Here is a 16,343-nt window from a genome sequence, read left to right on the forward strand (position 1 = left end):
GTCATAAAGATACTTCAACAACAGGCTATTTCTTTCTTCTATATATAACCCAATCATAAATCATGTTCACTACTGTCTATGTACTAATATGAGTAAAAATATTCGACCGTAAAAGACACATAAAAACATCGGAAATCGGTTTTTGGTATAACATCGCTCATCCCAAACTGCACATAACTAAAGTTTAAAGGGCGTGCACGAAACAAACAAGTAGTGTTTACATAGACAATAGTAGTTTTGAGATAGACTTAATTTCAGAGTAGCCAATGAAATCTCTTCTGAGAAAGCAATGCACGCGTTGTTCCAATCAGCTAAGGAAATTCACACATTGAAGGCGGAGCATATTTCAAACGCAACCAATCTCTCTCCACATCTGTCTCCGTCTAGTGAAAAACAAGGAAGCCCATTAGATGAATAAGTAGTCACATAAGTAAAATGTCACTGTATGAATGTAGCATTTTGTTTGTGTGCTGCTTCTTCTCTGTCCATGACAGGTTGCTTATGCAGTCGGACTAAATATTAAAAGTGATTCAGTACTGGAGTGACGTCGTTGGGGTGGTGTCCCGCTCTCCGCCCCGCCTCTGTCTGTCCGGCTCTGGAGAAATTTGAAAAAGCTGAAAGAAGTTGGACGTATTTATCGAAATCGGAAGTGGGCGTTCATTTGTGTTTAAAATAAGAGTTCAACACACGCATATTTCTAAGACAGAAAAACAAATATTTTCACATCCCAGCCCAGAAATACTTTTTCGAAGTTTTTCGTTTAACGAATACGCAATTTATGTAAATTATATTTAAAATTTGTATTAGATAGGAAACGGCCCAACTGTCTGTTTTATTTTGTACCGGAAATAGTGTTGAATCTCCTTCGAGGCAGAGAAGCACTTGTATAAAACTCGACTGGACCCGCAACAGTGATCACTATCATCCTCATCGAATTGGAGAAGCAGCATCGTAATTTTTAACAGCCGCAAACAGGTATTATGTTAAAGATTATTAATATTATTATTATTTTAAGCAACTACAAATCATGTTTGAATCGGAGCTAGTTGTGATGTAATGTGTGTAGCTGCGAACTGCGCTGTTAGGCCTGGTTATGTTGGCGCGGATGGAAGGTTAGCTTGTAGCCTTGTTTCTAATCAGCTAACAGCTATTATCAACCGCCAATAAATTAACGGCGAGGTTTGACTTTGAAAATAACTTATGCATAATGCAATTTTGCACGACATGTTTAACAATGTTTATTTGTCATTAGCGATAGCCGTGTGTGTTGATGCGGGTTGGACCAGAATGAGCGGTTAAGGGGGTAACGTAGCAACTGTCACTGTTGTTGCTAAGTTAGCTAGTTAATGGCCCTCAGTAACTAACGTTAGTAACTAACGATTGCTAGTTATGTTATGCTGGCCACTCCCATACAAACCGGGAAAGCAAACAATCAGTGAAATGGGTAATTGACGGCACGGTTGATAACCGAAGTGATTGTAACCAGACCGAAAAGCAGCTGGTTGGGTGTATTTAAGGGGGAATCTAGTTGATAAAGGTTAGCTGTGCTCATTTGGTTGTATTTTAGTTTAAGTTCTGTAATACTGAGAGCTAGAGGTGTAGTGCTGCTTTTTTTGAGTAGGAGAGCTCATTGATCACATGTGTTGAGTTGTAATTTGTTTCTAAGGCTATTTCACTAAAGTCACAAATTTACATTACTCAGATATACCTGAGAAAAGTAATCAAATGTGAGACTGAATTTAAGAACATCATCAGTTTTTACATGCTATTTACGGCTGTCTCCTTCGTGGATGTCTTCTTTTTCCATTCTTTCCTGTTGGGTAGTTGTCAACTCTTTCTCTAACTCATCTCTCTCCCTCACCTATTCTCTGTGTTTTGGATCTTCTACCTTTCACAGCATTAAGCTCCTTTTCCATTAGTACCAACTTGGATCGACTTGCCACGGTTTTTAGGGCTTTCCATTAGGTCATAGTACCTGCTTGGCTGGGGTTCCAAGTGATTTGAGCAGGTACTAAAATGTGACGTCAGACTGCATGCCACTGATTGGCTGGTCAGTGGCGTCACTCGAGTCATGAGACCGTCTCATTCACGAAAATCAAAACTGCCGTTTTTGAAACCTGGCAACAAGGGAAATGGCTACAAAAAACAATGCCATGGTCCCAGAGTCCGATGAAAAGCTACAGACTGAGCAGCAGGTATGTTCTTGCCTTGAACTCCATCTTTGTTGTAGTGTTCCTGTCGCATACCAATTACATCACTGGACACTGGCTATGACGACAACCACGCACATTAGATGGTACTTGATTGCAAACCAGTTGATCTGAGTCGAGTTGATCCAAGTTGGTGCTAAAGGTAAAGGAGCTTTAAAGTCAGATTTATAGATTTATCCAGCAGCTTAATTGGATTAATTGATTCATCCAGAGGAGACCTGCTTTATATCAAGCTCTTCCACTGTTTAAACCTAGAATGTTTTACACCTGACTTGTACGATGTGCATAACACAAAACGTTATTTACTGTCAGATCCTGACACATCCCTGTATTGAATTTAGAAGGCAACTGTGTCTCACATGCTCAAGTGTGCCATTGCCCTTGTTTTTTCTTGTATGCCAGTGTCTGGTATATTAAAGTCAGCATGAATATAGCAACTCCATTAAAGTGGTTTGTGGTTTTCATCAGCCAGATTGTGCTACAGTAAAGCAGTCTTTCAGCATTAAAAAGCTACTGTTGGGATTTAAGAAAGTGGTGCTAAGTGGTTTGGACTGAAAAGTGTGGAAACGGGAGATATTTTATTTGGTTGGCCTTGTTGCATATGTATTTATATGAATTTCCCTTTAACAGGACACATTTTTTTCAGAGAACAGTTACTAAATAGATTATACAAAGATGATTAATTGGGATTTTTTGCATTCAGTCCCATTGTAAATGTAACAGTGATATTTTGGTGGTGGAATTTGTGATGGTTGGAATGAGAGGAGGAAATGTTGTCAGAGAGTGCCCAAGTGTCACCAGTGGATGCCTCAAAGCTAGCAAAGGTTTTAGCCATATACTCACATTGTTAAAACTTTGGCTATATACTGTACAGAATAGGATTTTGTGTCTCGGCAAAGGCTGTGAATTTAGAGAGGGAGCAGTCAGAACTGAAGCAACTGTACTACCAGAAGGAAATGGCTACAGCATTAGAGACAATGAGGGCAGCTACAATGACCTCTGAATCCCACAGCCAAATAGGAATTGTGAAGAGGCTGCTAGGAAAGCCACAATCACCAAATATCTGCAGAGAGTAAAGCAAGTCCTAAGGAGTCAGCTGAATGGGAAGAACAAGATCTAGGCAATCAACACCTACGCTCTGCCAGTGATTAGACACCCCGCTCGGATAATAAGCTGGTCAAAGGAGGAGATGGACGCCACTGACATCAAGACAATGAAGCTCCTTACAATGCATGGAGAGTTTCACCTCAAATCCAGTAGCCCGAAGGCCTTTTCACATAGGCTCTGAAACCCATTAATTTGTATTGCATGTGCCGCGTGCACGATAACGGTTTCCTGCTGAATTAAGCAAAGTACAGCGTAATCGTGCCAGCAAGGAGTTCTTGCACAGCATCTGTGCCGTGACATACCTTTGCATCACCAATAGAAGTGAAGCCAACAGCCACGCTAAGTTCAACCACTTGATGAGCAAAAACATTAGTGCATATCAGAGTTCGGTGAACTTTTTGACAAAACTTTATGTGTGTATGTAGAGACCTCCAGAGCATTTGAATAAGCCATTCCTTTCAACAGTTCTGGAGACCTCGGGAGAAAAGCAGTGTTGTGGAAATGACTGTGTCGAGTATGGCCTGGAAGTCATGATGTTAAACTGGGACATGCTCCTTAGGGTTGTTGAGAATGACCAAGCTAAGATCCTGTGGGACTTCCAAATACAGACAAACTGGTGTTGGCTAACCAACCGGACATAATATTTGTGGACAAACAGAGGAAGGCAACTGTAATTGATGTCGCTATACTAAGTGAATGCAACAAAGGATCATGAGAAGCTTGAAAAAAGTACCACGAGCTGAGAGAAGAGCTTGAGAAGATGTGAAGGCAACAATGCTCCCAGTGGTAATCAGTGCAATGACCCCAAGCTGGACAAGTGTCTCCAGCAGATCCCAGGAACAACACCCAAGATCTCTGTCCAGAGGAGCGCAGTCCTAGGAACAGCAATGATGCTACGCAGGACCCTCAAGATTCCAGGACTTGGGTAGAGGACCCAAGCTTGAAAGGGGACATGAAATGCTACACATATAAAGCCTAACTTGCATCATAGAGCCCTGCTCTCAAAAACGGACAAATCTAACACTGTCTGTGAAGCTGGATTTAAGAAATAAGTGCTTAAAGTTTTAAAAACCTGTTTAGCGCCATCTTCTCTCAGTGTACATTACGTCAGCAGGTTGTTTGTTTGGTGTAGGCTTGCATTAGTTAGTTATTAGTTCTGTCATTAGTTGGATAACAGCGTGGAAAGCAAGGGGACTAAAACTAAAAATCTGTTTAATGGGATCACTTTTGTGCTGCCCCTGGATATAACAATGTTAAAACAAAGGATATACTGTCCACTTTGACTGTCTGGCTGTCTTGGCTTTCCCAACTCAGCTTTTCAAAAATTTACATTTGTTCAAGTGTGATCAGTGATCAGTCAAAGTCAGTTTGCAGCTGTTGGCACAAAGGTGAGATGCGCCCTCCAGTTCATAGTACTCCCAGAGTATTTTCATTTATTCAATAAAATATTCACATTTGTTGTCCCTGTATCGACATATCGCCACACAAAATAATACAGTATTTTTAATATTGTAATAATTTAATCTTTGTTTTTGTTTTGTTTTTTGTGTGTTCTATGCGGTTTTTCTCCTCTCTCTCTTTCGAACCCTAGTATTTACCTGGATAAGCCAAAATCCTGCTTGGTAGTCCAGGGCTCAGGACTTAAGAAACCAATGAATGATGCCATGGTAGCTAAGCCAAGTTAACAAAAAGTCAGAGCTCTGTTGAGTCATCATTCTCTTAACCTTAACTAGTAATGACTTCATGAATTTCTTAATAGCAGGGACGTTGTAAGTTAACTTTGAGAATCCTTTAATGGAAAATGTCAATAACTAATAAAAGCATTTTGAACCGTTTATTGTATTCTTGAATAATGGATCATGCAGCTTAACTGTGCATGCATTATCAACATGAAAATCTAGAGCGAGCCCATCTACCTTTCAGAGAAAGCTCATTTCCAACCTTCCTTTTTATCTAAAAAATTCTTGAAAGTGTAGTTGCAAAACTGCTAACTGATCACTTGCAGAGGAATGGTTTATTTGAAGAGTTTCAGTCAGTTTTCAGAGCTCATCACACTACAGAAACCATATTAGTGAAGGTTCCAAATTATTTTCTTGTTGCATCTGACAGTGGGCTCATCTCTGTGCTTGTCCTGCTAGACCTCAGTGAAGCATTTCATACGGCTGACTATTATTTTATTACAGTAATTAGAGCATGCTGTAGTTATTAAAGATACTGCTCTGTAGTGAATCACATCTATCTAATAGACTCCAATTTGTTCATGTAAATGGAGAGTCCTCTTCACACACTTAGGTTATTGAAGGAGTTCCACAAGATTCTGTGTTAGGACCAATTAAACTTAAACTATGCATGCTTCCCCTTAGCATTAGATGGCATAGCATACATTTTCCATGATTTGGTACTATATAAATAAAATTGAAATTAAATTGAATCTCTGGGCATTTCCCAGTGGAGTTTGGTGCTTCATCTAGCCAAAGAAATAACTTTACACTATGTACATTCACTTCTTAACCCAAAACCAAGTGCCTCAACTGATCTGGACCATGATAATGGTGTCTGTTTGGGCGTGACCTCAATTGCTACATTAATTATCAATGGGCAAATGTACTACAAGTCTCTTTTTCCCAACTTTAGTAGCTATCAAATGACACTTTCCATTAGCTGTCATTAGTATAGAACGCTACGCTGTACTTACTCCTCCTCCTCCTTTCCTTTTTGTTTTTCTTTCTTAGAATCCTGCTACATCTCTTTCTAATTGTTGACTGTACAGTGGGAAGATAAGGCGATCGAACTGTAGAACATCACCCACTCTAGATACATTAGCAGATGGTCATAATACATTTTTAACCAGTTGCTTAAAGCCTCACTTTCCCACTATGTACCACATTGTTTCTGAACCACTGTTTTGCTTTTTCTGTCATATGGACTTCAACTAAGATGTTCAGCTGAGTCATTTGTTTACTTTTTGCTTTTTGGAGGTTGCTAAAATAGGCCCTGCCCCACCCCACCTCCTTTTCTTAATATATTTATTTTTTAATAAAGGTATTAAATTGTAATTGGAGGCTGACTGGCTATTGTTGTCAGACATGCCCAGGCTTGTCTTGTGTGTGCAAAGGAAAGTAAACACATGGCATTGGTATAGTATAGATTAGGGCTGTGTGACATGACCAAAATCTCATATCCCGATATAAGACATTTATCGTCCTGACAACGATATAAATAACAAAAAATTAACATTTTTCTGTAAATTCTGTGAATCTTGGGCAGCTCGACTTGTGTTTAGTGTTTCCAGCTGGGCGTCGCGTACCTGGAGTCGAGTGTTTTAACTGATGCATGAAACGATACATTTTTAGACATAGGTTGTAACGGCCACCGTTTTCTTTGTGAGTACTTATTTCACGGAGTGCTGCGGGGAAAAGCCTGTTCTAACATTTGAGTCTAAGGTTTATTTTTTAGCACCTGACGACTCTTTTTGCTTCTCATCTGTAAACACTCTGCATACTCATTCACATGATTCAGTTTATTTTGAAAAGTCTCAACAGGATCTTGAGCTTTATTGTGAAAGGTTTACGTGGAAAACAAACAAGCGGACAGCGGAGCCACGCGATGGTTTTACCATCGTTGCTGCTAACGATAACTCATAAAAACAGGCGCTTGTCCGTCTGTAGTGTGGTTATATTAAATATAAGAGAAGGAGAGAACTTTAAGAAATTAATATAGCCACTACAGTGACGATCAAAACGATGAAAAAAATACTGCTGTAAACAGTTTATTTTGCAACACCGCGAAACAAACGATAGCGTAAAATGAAACGATAGACGTTTTTATATCGTCATCCGATATATATCGTTATATCGAACAGCCCTAGTATTGATTGCTATGATATTTTTGTCACATAAAAAATTTATACCAGGATGACTGGTATAGGGAGAGATCTGGCTGATGTAATGAAGGGAGGGAAGATGGATGAATTGTGTGTGCAGCAGACCAGGTTGAATACAAGCAAGGCCAGATGCATTGGAGGTGGATTCAAGGTATTCTTGATGTGATATATTCTTATGTGATGAGAGATAAGAGTAGGTATAATCTTAACAGAAGTGTGTAAGAATAGTGTTGTGGATCTGGATTGTCAGATAGGGTCATGAATTTGAAGCTGGAAGTCGAAGGTGTGATGTTGAATATTGTGCTTATACTCTACAGGTTGGATGTCAGTTAGAAGAGAGAGTAATTCTAGACTAAGGATGTTTTCACACTTAGTTTGTTTACTCTGGTCCAGATATATTGAACTTACAAACTTCTAACTTTCTTCTGGGTTTTGCTTTTTTTTTTTTTCTTTCTTTTTTCCCCCTCTCACAAACCTGACCTTTTTATATTAAGCATTGGCACAATCAACTGGTCAGTGATGTGCTTTACCTTCATAATGCTCTAAGCTTGTAAATTTGAGTTAAAACTGAGCGTTCTTCCAGTGTGTACATTGTATAAAAACTTGAGCAAGAATTTGAGCTCTCACTCTCATGACAAATAAAAAAAAAGAAAAAAAAGAAATTAGTTTAGATTTGAGAAAAAGAGTTGATGCTCACAAAGCAGAACATGTATCTACAAAGTTATCAAAGCATTTCCAAGTGTGAACAACTGGAGTGTGAAGTATTATCGAGAAATTCAAAGAGCCAGCCAAGAGTGTTCAGATGATGGCATAAGTAAACCGCTTTAGGCTTCCAGTGTGCACAAGAAAACTCTTATACGTATTATCATAACTGGTGCACTTTAGTGTTGGTTTGATGTTGATGGTGTAAAAGTCCCACTTATCAAAACTGCTGGTTAGCTTACAAACCTAGAGGCTTCCCAAATTAATTAGGATATCCGGATAAGAAGGGCTTTAATTTTTCTATCTTAGAAATAGGTGCATGGACTAATTTTTAAGGATTATTCTGAGACCACTGTCAAAATTTATTAGAAAGTTATAATGTTACGAATTAAAGTGGTGTGTGTGTGTGTGTGTTGTTTTGTTTTTTGGGGGAGACATGCTGTGTAAATGATGTGTGTGTGTCCCACACCTCAGCAGTGTACCTTTGGGGAAGCTGAGTCCCCAGGCAGCCACCATGGGGGACGATAGCGAGTGGATGAAGCTCCCCATTGACCAGAAATGTGAACACAAGGTGAGCCTCTCACTTATGCTTGTCCTCTGTGAATGTATTTATTTTTTCCTTTAAAAATATTTGTAAATGTTTCTACACAGCTCTTTTACTTGATATTTGATTTTTAATAAAAGTTATTTCAAAATTTGTCTTGATGCATCTAAGGAAATCATAAAAAGTTTATTGTTCATCTGGAGTTAGCATTTTCAGCCAGAGAAACATTTTGTCACTCAAGACCAAACACATTAGCTTAGTGTTGAGTGGTCCTGTTGCTGAGGTTGCAGTCATCCTGTAATCTCTTATGCACTACCTCCACTCTGCTGAAACTTTTGTCCACAGTTGCTCTGCTTCTACATCTGCAATGTTGTTGTTTCAAATTCAGGTTGGTTTGACACAAGCAGCTAAGAGGAACTGTTTGGGGTACTGCAGCTGTACAACCCGGTACTTTAGAAATGTGAATATGTGAAGGATGTTTTTTAAGTGGGGTTTCTGTGTATTAATAGTTACTATAGCCCGTTTTACATTAGTACCTACTTTAATGGACTCCGTACAGTTCGCAACAGTTTTCCCATTAGGTCATAGTACCTGGTACCAGGTACTTATTTTAGTACCTGCTTGCCCGGGGTTCCAGGTGATCCAAGCAGGTACTACAATCTGATGTCGTCAGACTGCATGCCACCGATTGGCTGGTCAGTAGCATCACACGATGAGTCATGAGAACGTCTTGTTCATGAAAATCAAAATGCTCATTTTGATAACCCAGCAACGGGGAAATGACTACCAAAAAAACAAAAACAAAAAACAATACTATGGTCCTTGAGTCTGACGAAAAGTCACAAACCAAGCAGCAGCTATATTCTTACCTCGAAGTCCACCTTTGTTGTAGCATTCATGTCGCATTTTAATTATGTCACAGGACGATCAGACGCGTTGCTATGTTGACAGTCACGCACTCAAGGCAGTATTAGTTTGTACTGGAAAACCTGTCGAGTTGTGGCGATCTGTGGTGGTTCGATCCGAGTAGCTACCAATGTTAAAGGGGCTTTTATTTCTTTGGAAAGAACCAAAGAATTTAGTTTTCTAGTTTGTGTTCTTTAACACATTTCTGAAATGTACGTTATTTTTAGTTTTGGGTAACCTTACCTTTCTTTTTTTTTTAAAACCTCTGGCAGTTCACCACTTACCTTTGTACCATTTCAAGTTATTCATTGGACTTGAACGACTTGAATTGCAATAAATAACTAAAACAATTTGGGTGTTCTCAAACATCTGACCGATGGAGTAAATCAGTTTTGACTGATGTGGGGGGGGAAAAATGGTTTTATAATTAAAATGGTTCACCTTGTGAGATCTGGAATCTGAACTATGCTGGAGATTAAGCCTCTGTTTTATTCTGGTTGTAGCCACTGGAAGATGATAGAGCTACTCAAGCAAACGAACCACTGGACATGGTTAGCATAATCAGCTGGAATATGTTTTATATAAGATAACCTTTATTATTAGTCCCACACGTGGGAAATTTGTTAAAAATTACGAGAAGAAAAAGATAAGAGAGAAAGAAACTCAAAATGAGCAGAGCTGCTGTAACAGGCTGCCGCACACGGGGGGCGCCGGAAGTAAGTAGATATAGATATAGAAGTCATTCGTTCTTTCCCCTCCTGAGCATGAGAGCCACAGTGTTATTTTTTTGTTTTTTTTGTTGGTTTTTTTTTTGTTTTTTTTTGTATACCAAACAAAAGGCTTTTAAACGAACCATACCCTGAACTCAATTTGATTAGTGCTTTTGTGTTTAACATGGGCGGGAATGCCATTGTGGTGTTGTGGACTGTACAGAGAATGTGAGCAATCCAACTTTCTAAAGCTAAAACAAAACTGCACCCTTTTCCTTTGTTATTCTCTTTTAGCTCACAAATAAGCTTGACTGAAAAGCCAGGAATCACTTTGCCTACAGTAGATTTAATAGGCATATGGAGCATACAAGGATATACACTTTCTAACCGATGTCTGAGATTTTTCTTAAGGCAGTTCACCTGCGCAGAAGCTTGAAACACTGTTTGTGTATGTCCATTTAGTTTCTTCTTTGTGAAAGCATGACTGAATAGGAATATGTGAATGGTTTTTAATCATGATTTTAAATTAACACAAGCTGTACTTTGTTGCTCTTTTTCCCCCCCCCCCCCCTTTATAAGAGTGAATTAACAAAAACTAAGCAGTAGTAGCAAATATGGACGGAGCCACTTTGCATCACACACCGCTTAGTGAAGCCCTCTTATGAAGCCTCAAGCTAAGCATTGGCATCACCATTCCATCATGTTCCACTATAATGGAATTCATGCTGAGTTAGATGAAGTCTTATGATGCATGAGACTGAAGAAGTCAGTCGAATGAGTGACAAATGTTTCTCCCACTGAAAACGCTGCATAAGAATCAACTTTTTGGGATTCTGGAGAATCCTGTCTGCCTCGTAAAATTACCATCATTTAGAATGTTTTATCATGTAAATTAATATTTAAATTAATAAGACCTGTCAGAATTCAAGGATTCATGTTCTATTTTTAGTTTTAGGCTGACTGGTGATACATGATGTATCTAATTTTTTTTCTTTTTTCTTTTTTTTCTTTTTTACCAAAAGCAACATGTGAGATCAATGTGTGATGTTTTAAGACTATTTGATCTTGGGATTGCAAAACGAATGTTTTGTCAATATAAGTTGTCTTGAGTATCTTTTACCCTTTTGCATCATTTAGCATTATTGTCCAGACAATGTGTGAAAGTTGGAAGTAAAATATGTGTTTCATATAGATTTGGAAAGCCCGCCTGAATGGTTATGAAGAAGCACTGAAATTGTTCCAGAGGATAGAAGATGAAAAGAGTCCAGAATGGGGGAAGTACCTGGGACTGATTAAGAAGTTTGTCACAGACTCGAATGCAGTGGCTCAGCTCAAAGGTCTGGAGGCAGCCCTTGCCTTCATTGAGAATGCCCACTTTGCTGGAAAGTAAGTAACAGTAACAACAAGAGTTTCTTCTGCAATTTCTTTTAAAAGTCTGGAATGGAAAAAGCCTGCTACTGTGCCTCTAAACAAAAAAAAAAAATATAGTGGGTCTGTTGCCTTGCTGGAAAGTGTTGAGTTGCACTGCAGCAACAGTGGTTTGCCTTGTGATTCAATTAATGTATAAAGGTAAACTGGACTCAAAGATGGTGCCAGTTAAATTGGTGGTGCTTAATGCTTATTAGTTTTTCCCTTGCTTACACCAGCTTTTGGCCTAGTCTGTAGAGTTTCTGTTAATCTAATGAAAATACACACATGCAACACGCACACAAATAAAATTGCTGAGGGATGAAATAAATTGCAGCGAGCAATTCATTAAGATTTTTTTTTTTCTCTTTTGAATAGTTATTATTGCTCATTAATATGACAAATATTTTTCTTTTTATAGGATTACTCAATTAATATATTAATTGATTACTAAAATAATCAATAGCTGCAGTACTACTCATTTCCTTATGGTGTTGGGGGGGACATATTTTTCTGTTCCTGCTATGTCGTTATAATTTTGAGCACCTGGTGAAAAAAGTGTTTTTAAAAACAAACAAAACAAAAACGTAACATACTTGGAAGCTGAGGGGGTAGCACTGGCAGCTGTGAAGATCCTTTTTTTTTTTTTTTTTTCTTTTTCTTTTGGTATTCAAAAGAATAACAAAGTTAGCAGTAAATCAGCTAAACTCTGTATTAAGCAGTAATAGCACTGATGAAAGGGTGCTATTTTGTGTTTGGGCCACACACTACTCCTACAAGTCACTTGTGAATTAGATTTTTTTTTTCTTTTTTTTTCTCTTTTTTCAAGCTGGTTGTTAAGTGTGGACACAGTTTAACTTCTGTCCTGTTAATTCTGCTAGCATGCTATCATGAACTTGTATATCTGTGTATATGCCTATATAATTTTTTTTTGTTTTTGTCTTTGTCACTCCATAGGACGACAGGTGAGGTAGTGTCTGGTGTGGTGACCAAAGTGTTCAACCAGCCAAAAGCACGGGCCAAAGAGCTGGGTATGGACATCTGTCTTATGTACATTGAGATAGAGAAGGCTGAAGTGGTTCAGGACGAGCTGCTCAAAGGACTGGACAACAAGAACCCCAAGATAGTGGTGGCGTGCATTGAGACTTTAAGAAAAGCTCTCAGGTTAGTGTAACTATACTGAGAATCCTTTAATGTATAGACACAGCAAATGTAGTATGTCATGTTAATGTTGCCTCTGTACCTGCCACCCAAGACCAAATAAACAAAAGCATTGACTAAGTTTGATCATATTGCTCATTTCTGACCACTGGAATCAAATTACTGTATGTCAGTCTGTGTAAATGTCAGTCCTGTAAATGACAATAATCAAATGTCACGTTATTGTCTTTTCACAGTGAATTTGGATCTAAAATAGTAACATTGAAGCCAGTAGTGAAGGTTTTACCCAAACAGTTTGAGTCTAGAGAGAAAGCGGTGAGAGATGAAGCCAAGCTGCTTGCAGTAGAGATCTACAAGTGGATCAGAGATGCTTTGAGACCTTCACTTCAGAACATTAATTCTGTACAGGTGGGGCCCATTATTACACATATTTTGCACTCATTTCATTCATTTTCGTTCATTAAAGTCATGATAAACTGAATCAACCTGTCTTTTTTTTCTGCAGCTCAAAGAGCTAGAGGAGGAATGGGTGAAGCTACCTTCATCTCCTCCCAAACAGACGCGCTTCCTGCGCTCCCAGCAGGACCTGAAAGCAAAGTTTGAGGAGCAACAGGCTCAAGGAGGAGAACAGTCAGATGGTAGATTTATAGATTAGAGAATTGCTTCTTTGATGTGTTGTTAGATAAAGAGGAGATAGAGTCCTAGTGTGGTATTGACCTTTTCTTTTTTTTTGCCCCCATCAGGAGATGATGGGGAGGAAATGGTGGTGGCAGTGGATCCCTATGAGCTGCTGGAGCCTGTGGAGATTCTGTCAAAGATGCCCAAAGACTTCTATGAGAAAATTGTAAGTTTACGCAGCTTTGCAGTTCAAAAACCTTCCCAAACATCAAAATAAAGTAACGGACATGGTCAGCAATAATACTCAGGTAGGCTGTAGCATTTAAATTATCTTCTTTTTGTACTACCGAGCCCAAAGACAGTATCCCCCACATCAATACAGCTATACCACCAGCAACCTGATTTGTACAATGAATGGATCAGTCATTCATATTGATTATAGAATAGAATGCCTTTATTGTCACTATACAGTTGTACAATGAGATACAGAGCAAACTTTCTAGTCAGTGCAAACATGCTGGGGGGTACAGTTCTGCAGTGCTATATACATATGGACAGTATTAACATAGAAAAAGAATATATATATATATATATATATATATATATACACACACACACACACACACACACACACACACACACACACACACACACACACACACACACACACACACACACACACACACACACACACACACACACAAAAGCTGGTTTTAAAAAAAGTAATATGTAAAAAATAGTGTTGTGTATATACAGTTGGGTTATTGCACATAGAATTGGTATTGCACAGTGGTGGTCCATAGAGGAAGTGGGAAGAAAAAAAAAATTGGGGGGCTGTGTTATCGGTGCATGTGTGAGTTCAGGGTGGTTATCGCTTTGGGGAAGAAACTGTTTTTGAGTCTGTGGGTTTTTGTGCTGATGCACCTGTAGCGCTCCCTGAGGGAAGCAGGCTGAACATGTTGAAACCAGGGTGGGAGCTGTCCTTGATAATGTTTGCTGCTCTGCTGAGGCAGCGGGAGGAATAAATGTCCATCAGGGAGGGGAGAGGGCAGCCGATGATCTTTTGTGCTGTCTTGACCACACTCTGAAGCCTCACTCTATCCGCCTTGGTGCAGCTGCCGTACCATACCGTGATGCAGTAGGTTAGCAGGCTCTCAATGGACGAGCGGTAGAAGGTCAGCAGCAGGTTGGAGTTCAGCTTGTACTTCCTGAGGACTCTCAGGAAGTGCAGCCGCTGTTGGGCCTTCTTGACGACTGCTGAGATGTTTTCCGTCCAGGAGATGTCAGCAGAGATGAGGACACCAAGGAACCGGAAAGTGTGGACCCTCTCCACACACTCCCCGTTGATGTAAAGGGGGGGCTAAGTCGGTGCTGTGTCTCCTGAAGTCAACAATGAGCTCTTTGGTTTTCTTAGTGTTCAGTGCCAGGTTGTTTTCTGAACACCAGGCTGCCAGCTTCAGGACTTCCTCTCTGTACTCTGCCTCGTCTCCCTTTGAGATGAGTCCGACTACCGTGGTCTCATCAGCAAACTTGATGATGAGATTGTTGTTGTGGGTCGAACTACAGTCGTGGGTGTAGAGAGAATACAGGAGGGGGCTATGCCAAAGTTTGACCCTACCATTTGCTTTCAACTGATCCAAGCTGGAAAACAACTTGTTAAAACTGTTTTTATATGACAAGGTTACAAGCTGCAGTAGTTGAAATGGGGCATTTTCTAAAGAATATAACCAAGACAACCCAATAAGAAGAAAGAGAAATATAACAACTTGCTTCTCTAACATGAACAGAAGTGACGTAATTGAGCTTCAGATGCATCCTTTGAAGGACGTAGCCCATAAATTGGAACACAGTTATTGAGCTCCCCTGTCTGCTTTGGTTTTTCTGTTGTTTTTGTTTACCAACAGGCTTAAGTGTTGTTGTTTGTTTGTTTTTTCTCCTTAATAGTTTTAATTATTAGCACATTAAAATAAATCTTCACTTCAGGTGATGGTACAATCGTGGAGTTTAAATGCTGTTTAATAACGTGTTTGTTCTGTCTATTGTAGGAAGCTAAGAAGTGGCAGGAACGAAAAGAGGCACTGGAGGCTGTCGAGGCCTTGACCAAGAACCCCAAACTAGAGAACGGAGACTATGGAGACCTTGTCAGAGCCCTAAAGAAGGTAAAGGTTCAAAGTACTCTTGAGTGGCTTCAAAAAGCATTTTTTTCTCACAGGTCTGGGTTTCGCGATTGTCTCTTGACAAGTTTACTGTGTTCTAGGTCGTAGGGAAAGATGCTAATGTGATGCTGGTTTCAATGGCAGCTAAATGTCTGGCAGGATTGGCTGCTGGTCTGAGGAAGAAATTTGGAACATATGCAGGACAAGTAAGTTGAAGCGCCTTTTCTTGATCTAAATAACAGCACATTTTTGAGAGGAGAAAATGTTCTCTGTAACCTTGAAACACTAAATGGATGCTGTAGGATGAAATGATCAGCATAGCAACTTTAGGAAATAAAACATGTTTTTTTGTTTTATTTTATTTTTTTTATTCCTTTGATTCATTAGGAATAAAAACAAACAAACATGATGCAAAGCTGTATATCAGATTGCGGTATCATAGTTTTGTTTTAAACATAGTTAGCTTTTAAATTGATCTGTTTGTTTGCATCTTATATCACTTGTTTGTATATGTCATCGAATAGGCTGGCCCAGTTTGTTACTTTCTAATGTGAGATCTGTCTTTTAAGGTGGTTCCAACCATTCTAGAGAAGTTCAAGGAAAAAAAGCCACAGGTTGTCCAAGCCCTGCAGGAGGCAATTGATGCTATCTTTCTCACTGTGAGTAAATTCTTTACATCTCATTGACAACAGGCTTCAGCATGTAAATCTGAATGAAAAACCTCTAGTCCTTGTTATGTGTACTTTCACTTAACATAGATGCCATAGATCAACATTTTCAGTTTTTAGCCCTCAGCCATAAAAGGCTGATTTGTTATTGTCACCACCCCCACTAGTCCGGTGCTGTGAACACCTAAGTTTGTGAATGCAAGAACGAGGTGACGTAGGAGCTTCAAATTAATACCTAAGTGCATCTACTAAAAATCTTGGATGAGTTTGA

General features: G+C 39.2%; 1 protein-coding gene across 3 annotated transcripts in view; it reads left to right on the top strand.

Annotated features, from left to right (window-relative positions):
* Positions 1 to 621: 621 nt before the first annotated feature.
* The window catches only part of ckap5 (cytoskeleton associated protein 5), a 38,603-nt gene continuing 22,881 nt past the window's right edge, over positions 622 to 16,343 (top strand). For 2 of the 3 annotated variants that reach the window (XM_031742060.2, XM_031742076.2), the window contains exons 1-10: positions 622 to 975; positions 8,377 to 8,473; positions 11,255 to 11,448; positions 12,427 to 12,633; positions 12,867 to 13,038; positions 13,136 to 13,268; positions 13,374 to 13,474; positions 15,294 to 15,407; positions 15,506 to 15,610; positions 15,974 to 16,063. In XM_031742060.2, coding sequence (XP_031597920.1) covers positions 8,417 to 8,473; positions 11,255 to 11,448; positions 12,427 to 12,633; positions 12,867 to 13,038; positions 13,136 to 13,268; positions 13,374 to 13,474; positions 15,294 to 15,407; positions 15,506 to 15,610; positions 15,974 to 16,063 — 1,173 coding nt within the window. In that variant the 5' untranslated portion in view covers positions 622 to 975; positions 8,377 to 8,416. The remainder of the gene's footprint in view (positions 976 to 8,376; positions 8,474 to 11,254; positions 11,449 to 12,426; positions 12,634 to 12,866; positions 13,039 to 13,135; positions 13,269 to 13,373; positions 13,475 to 15,293; positions 15,408 to 15,505; positions 15,611 to 15,973; positions 16,064 to 16,343) is intronic. The other variant, XM_031742067.2, reaches the window with a different exon arrangement.

The sequence above is a fragment of the Oreochromis aureus genome, linkage group 7 (assembly GCF_013358895.1).
Source record: "Oreochromis aureus strain Israel breed Guangdong linkage group 7, ZZ_aureus, whole genome shotgun sequence".
Lineage (NCBI taxonomy): Eukaryota > Metazoa > Chordata > Actinopteri > Cichliformes > Cichlidae > Oreochromis > Oreochromis aureus.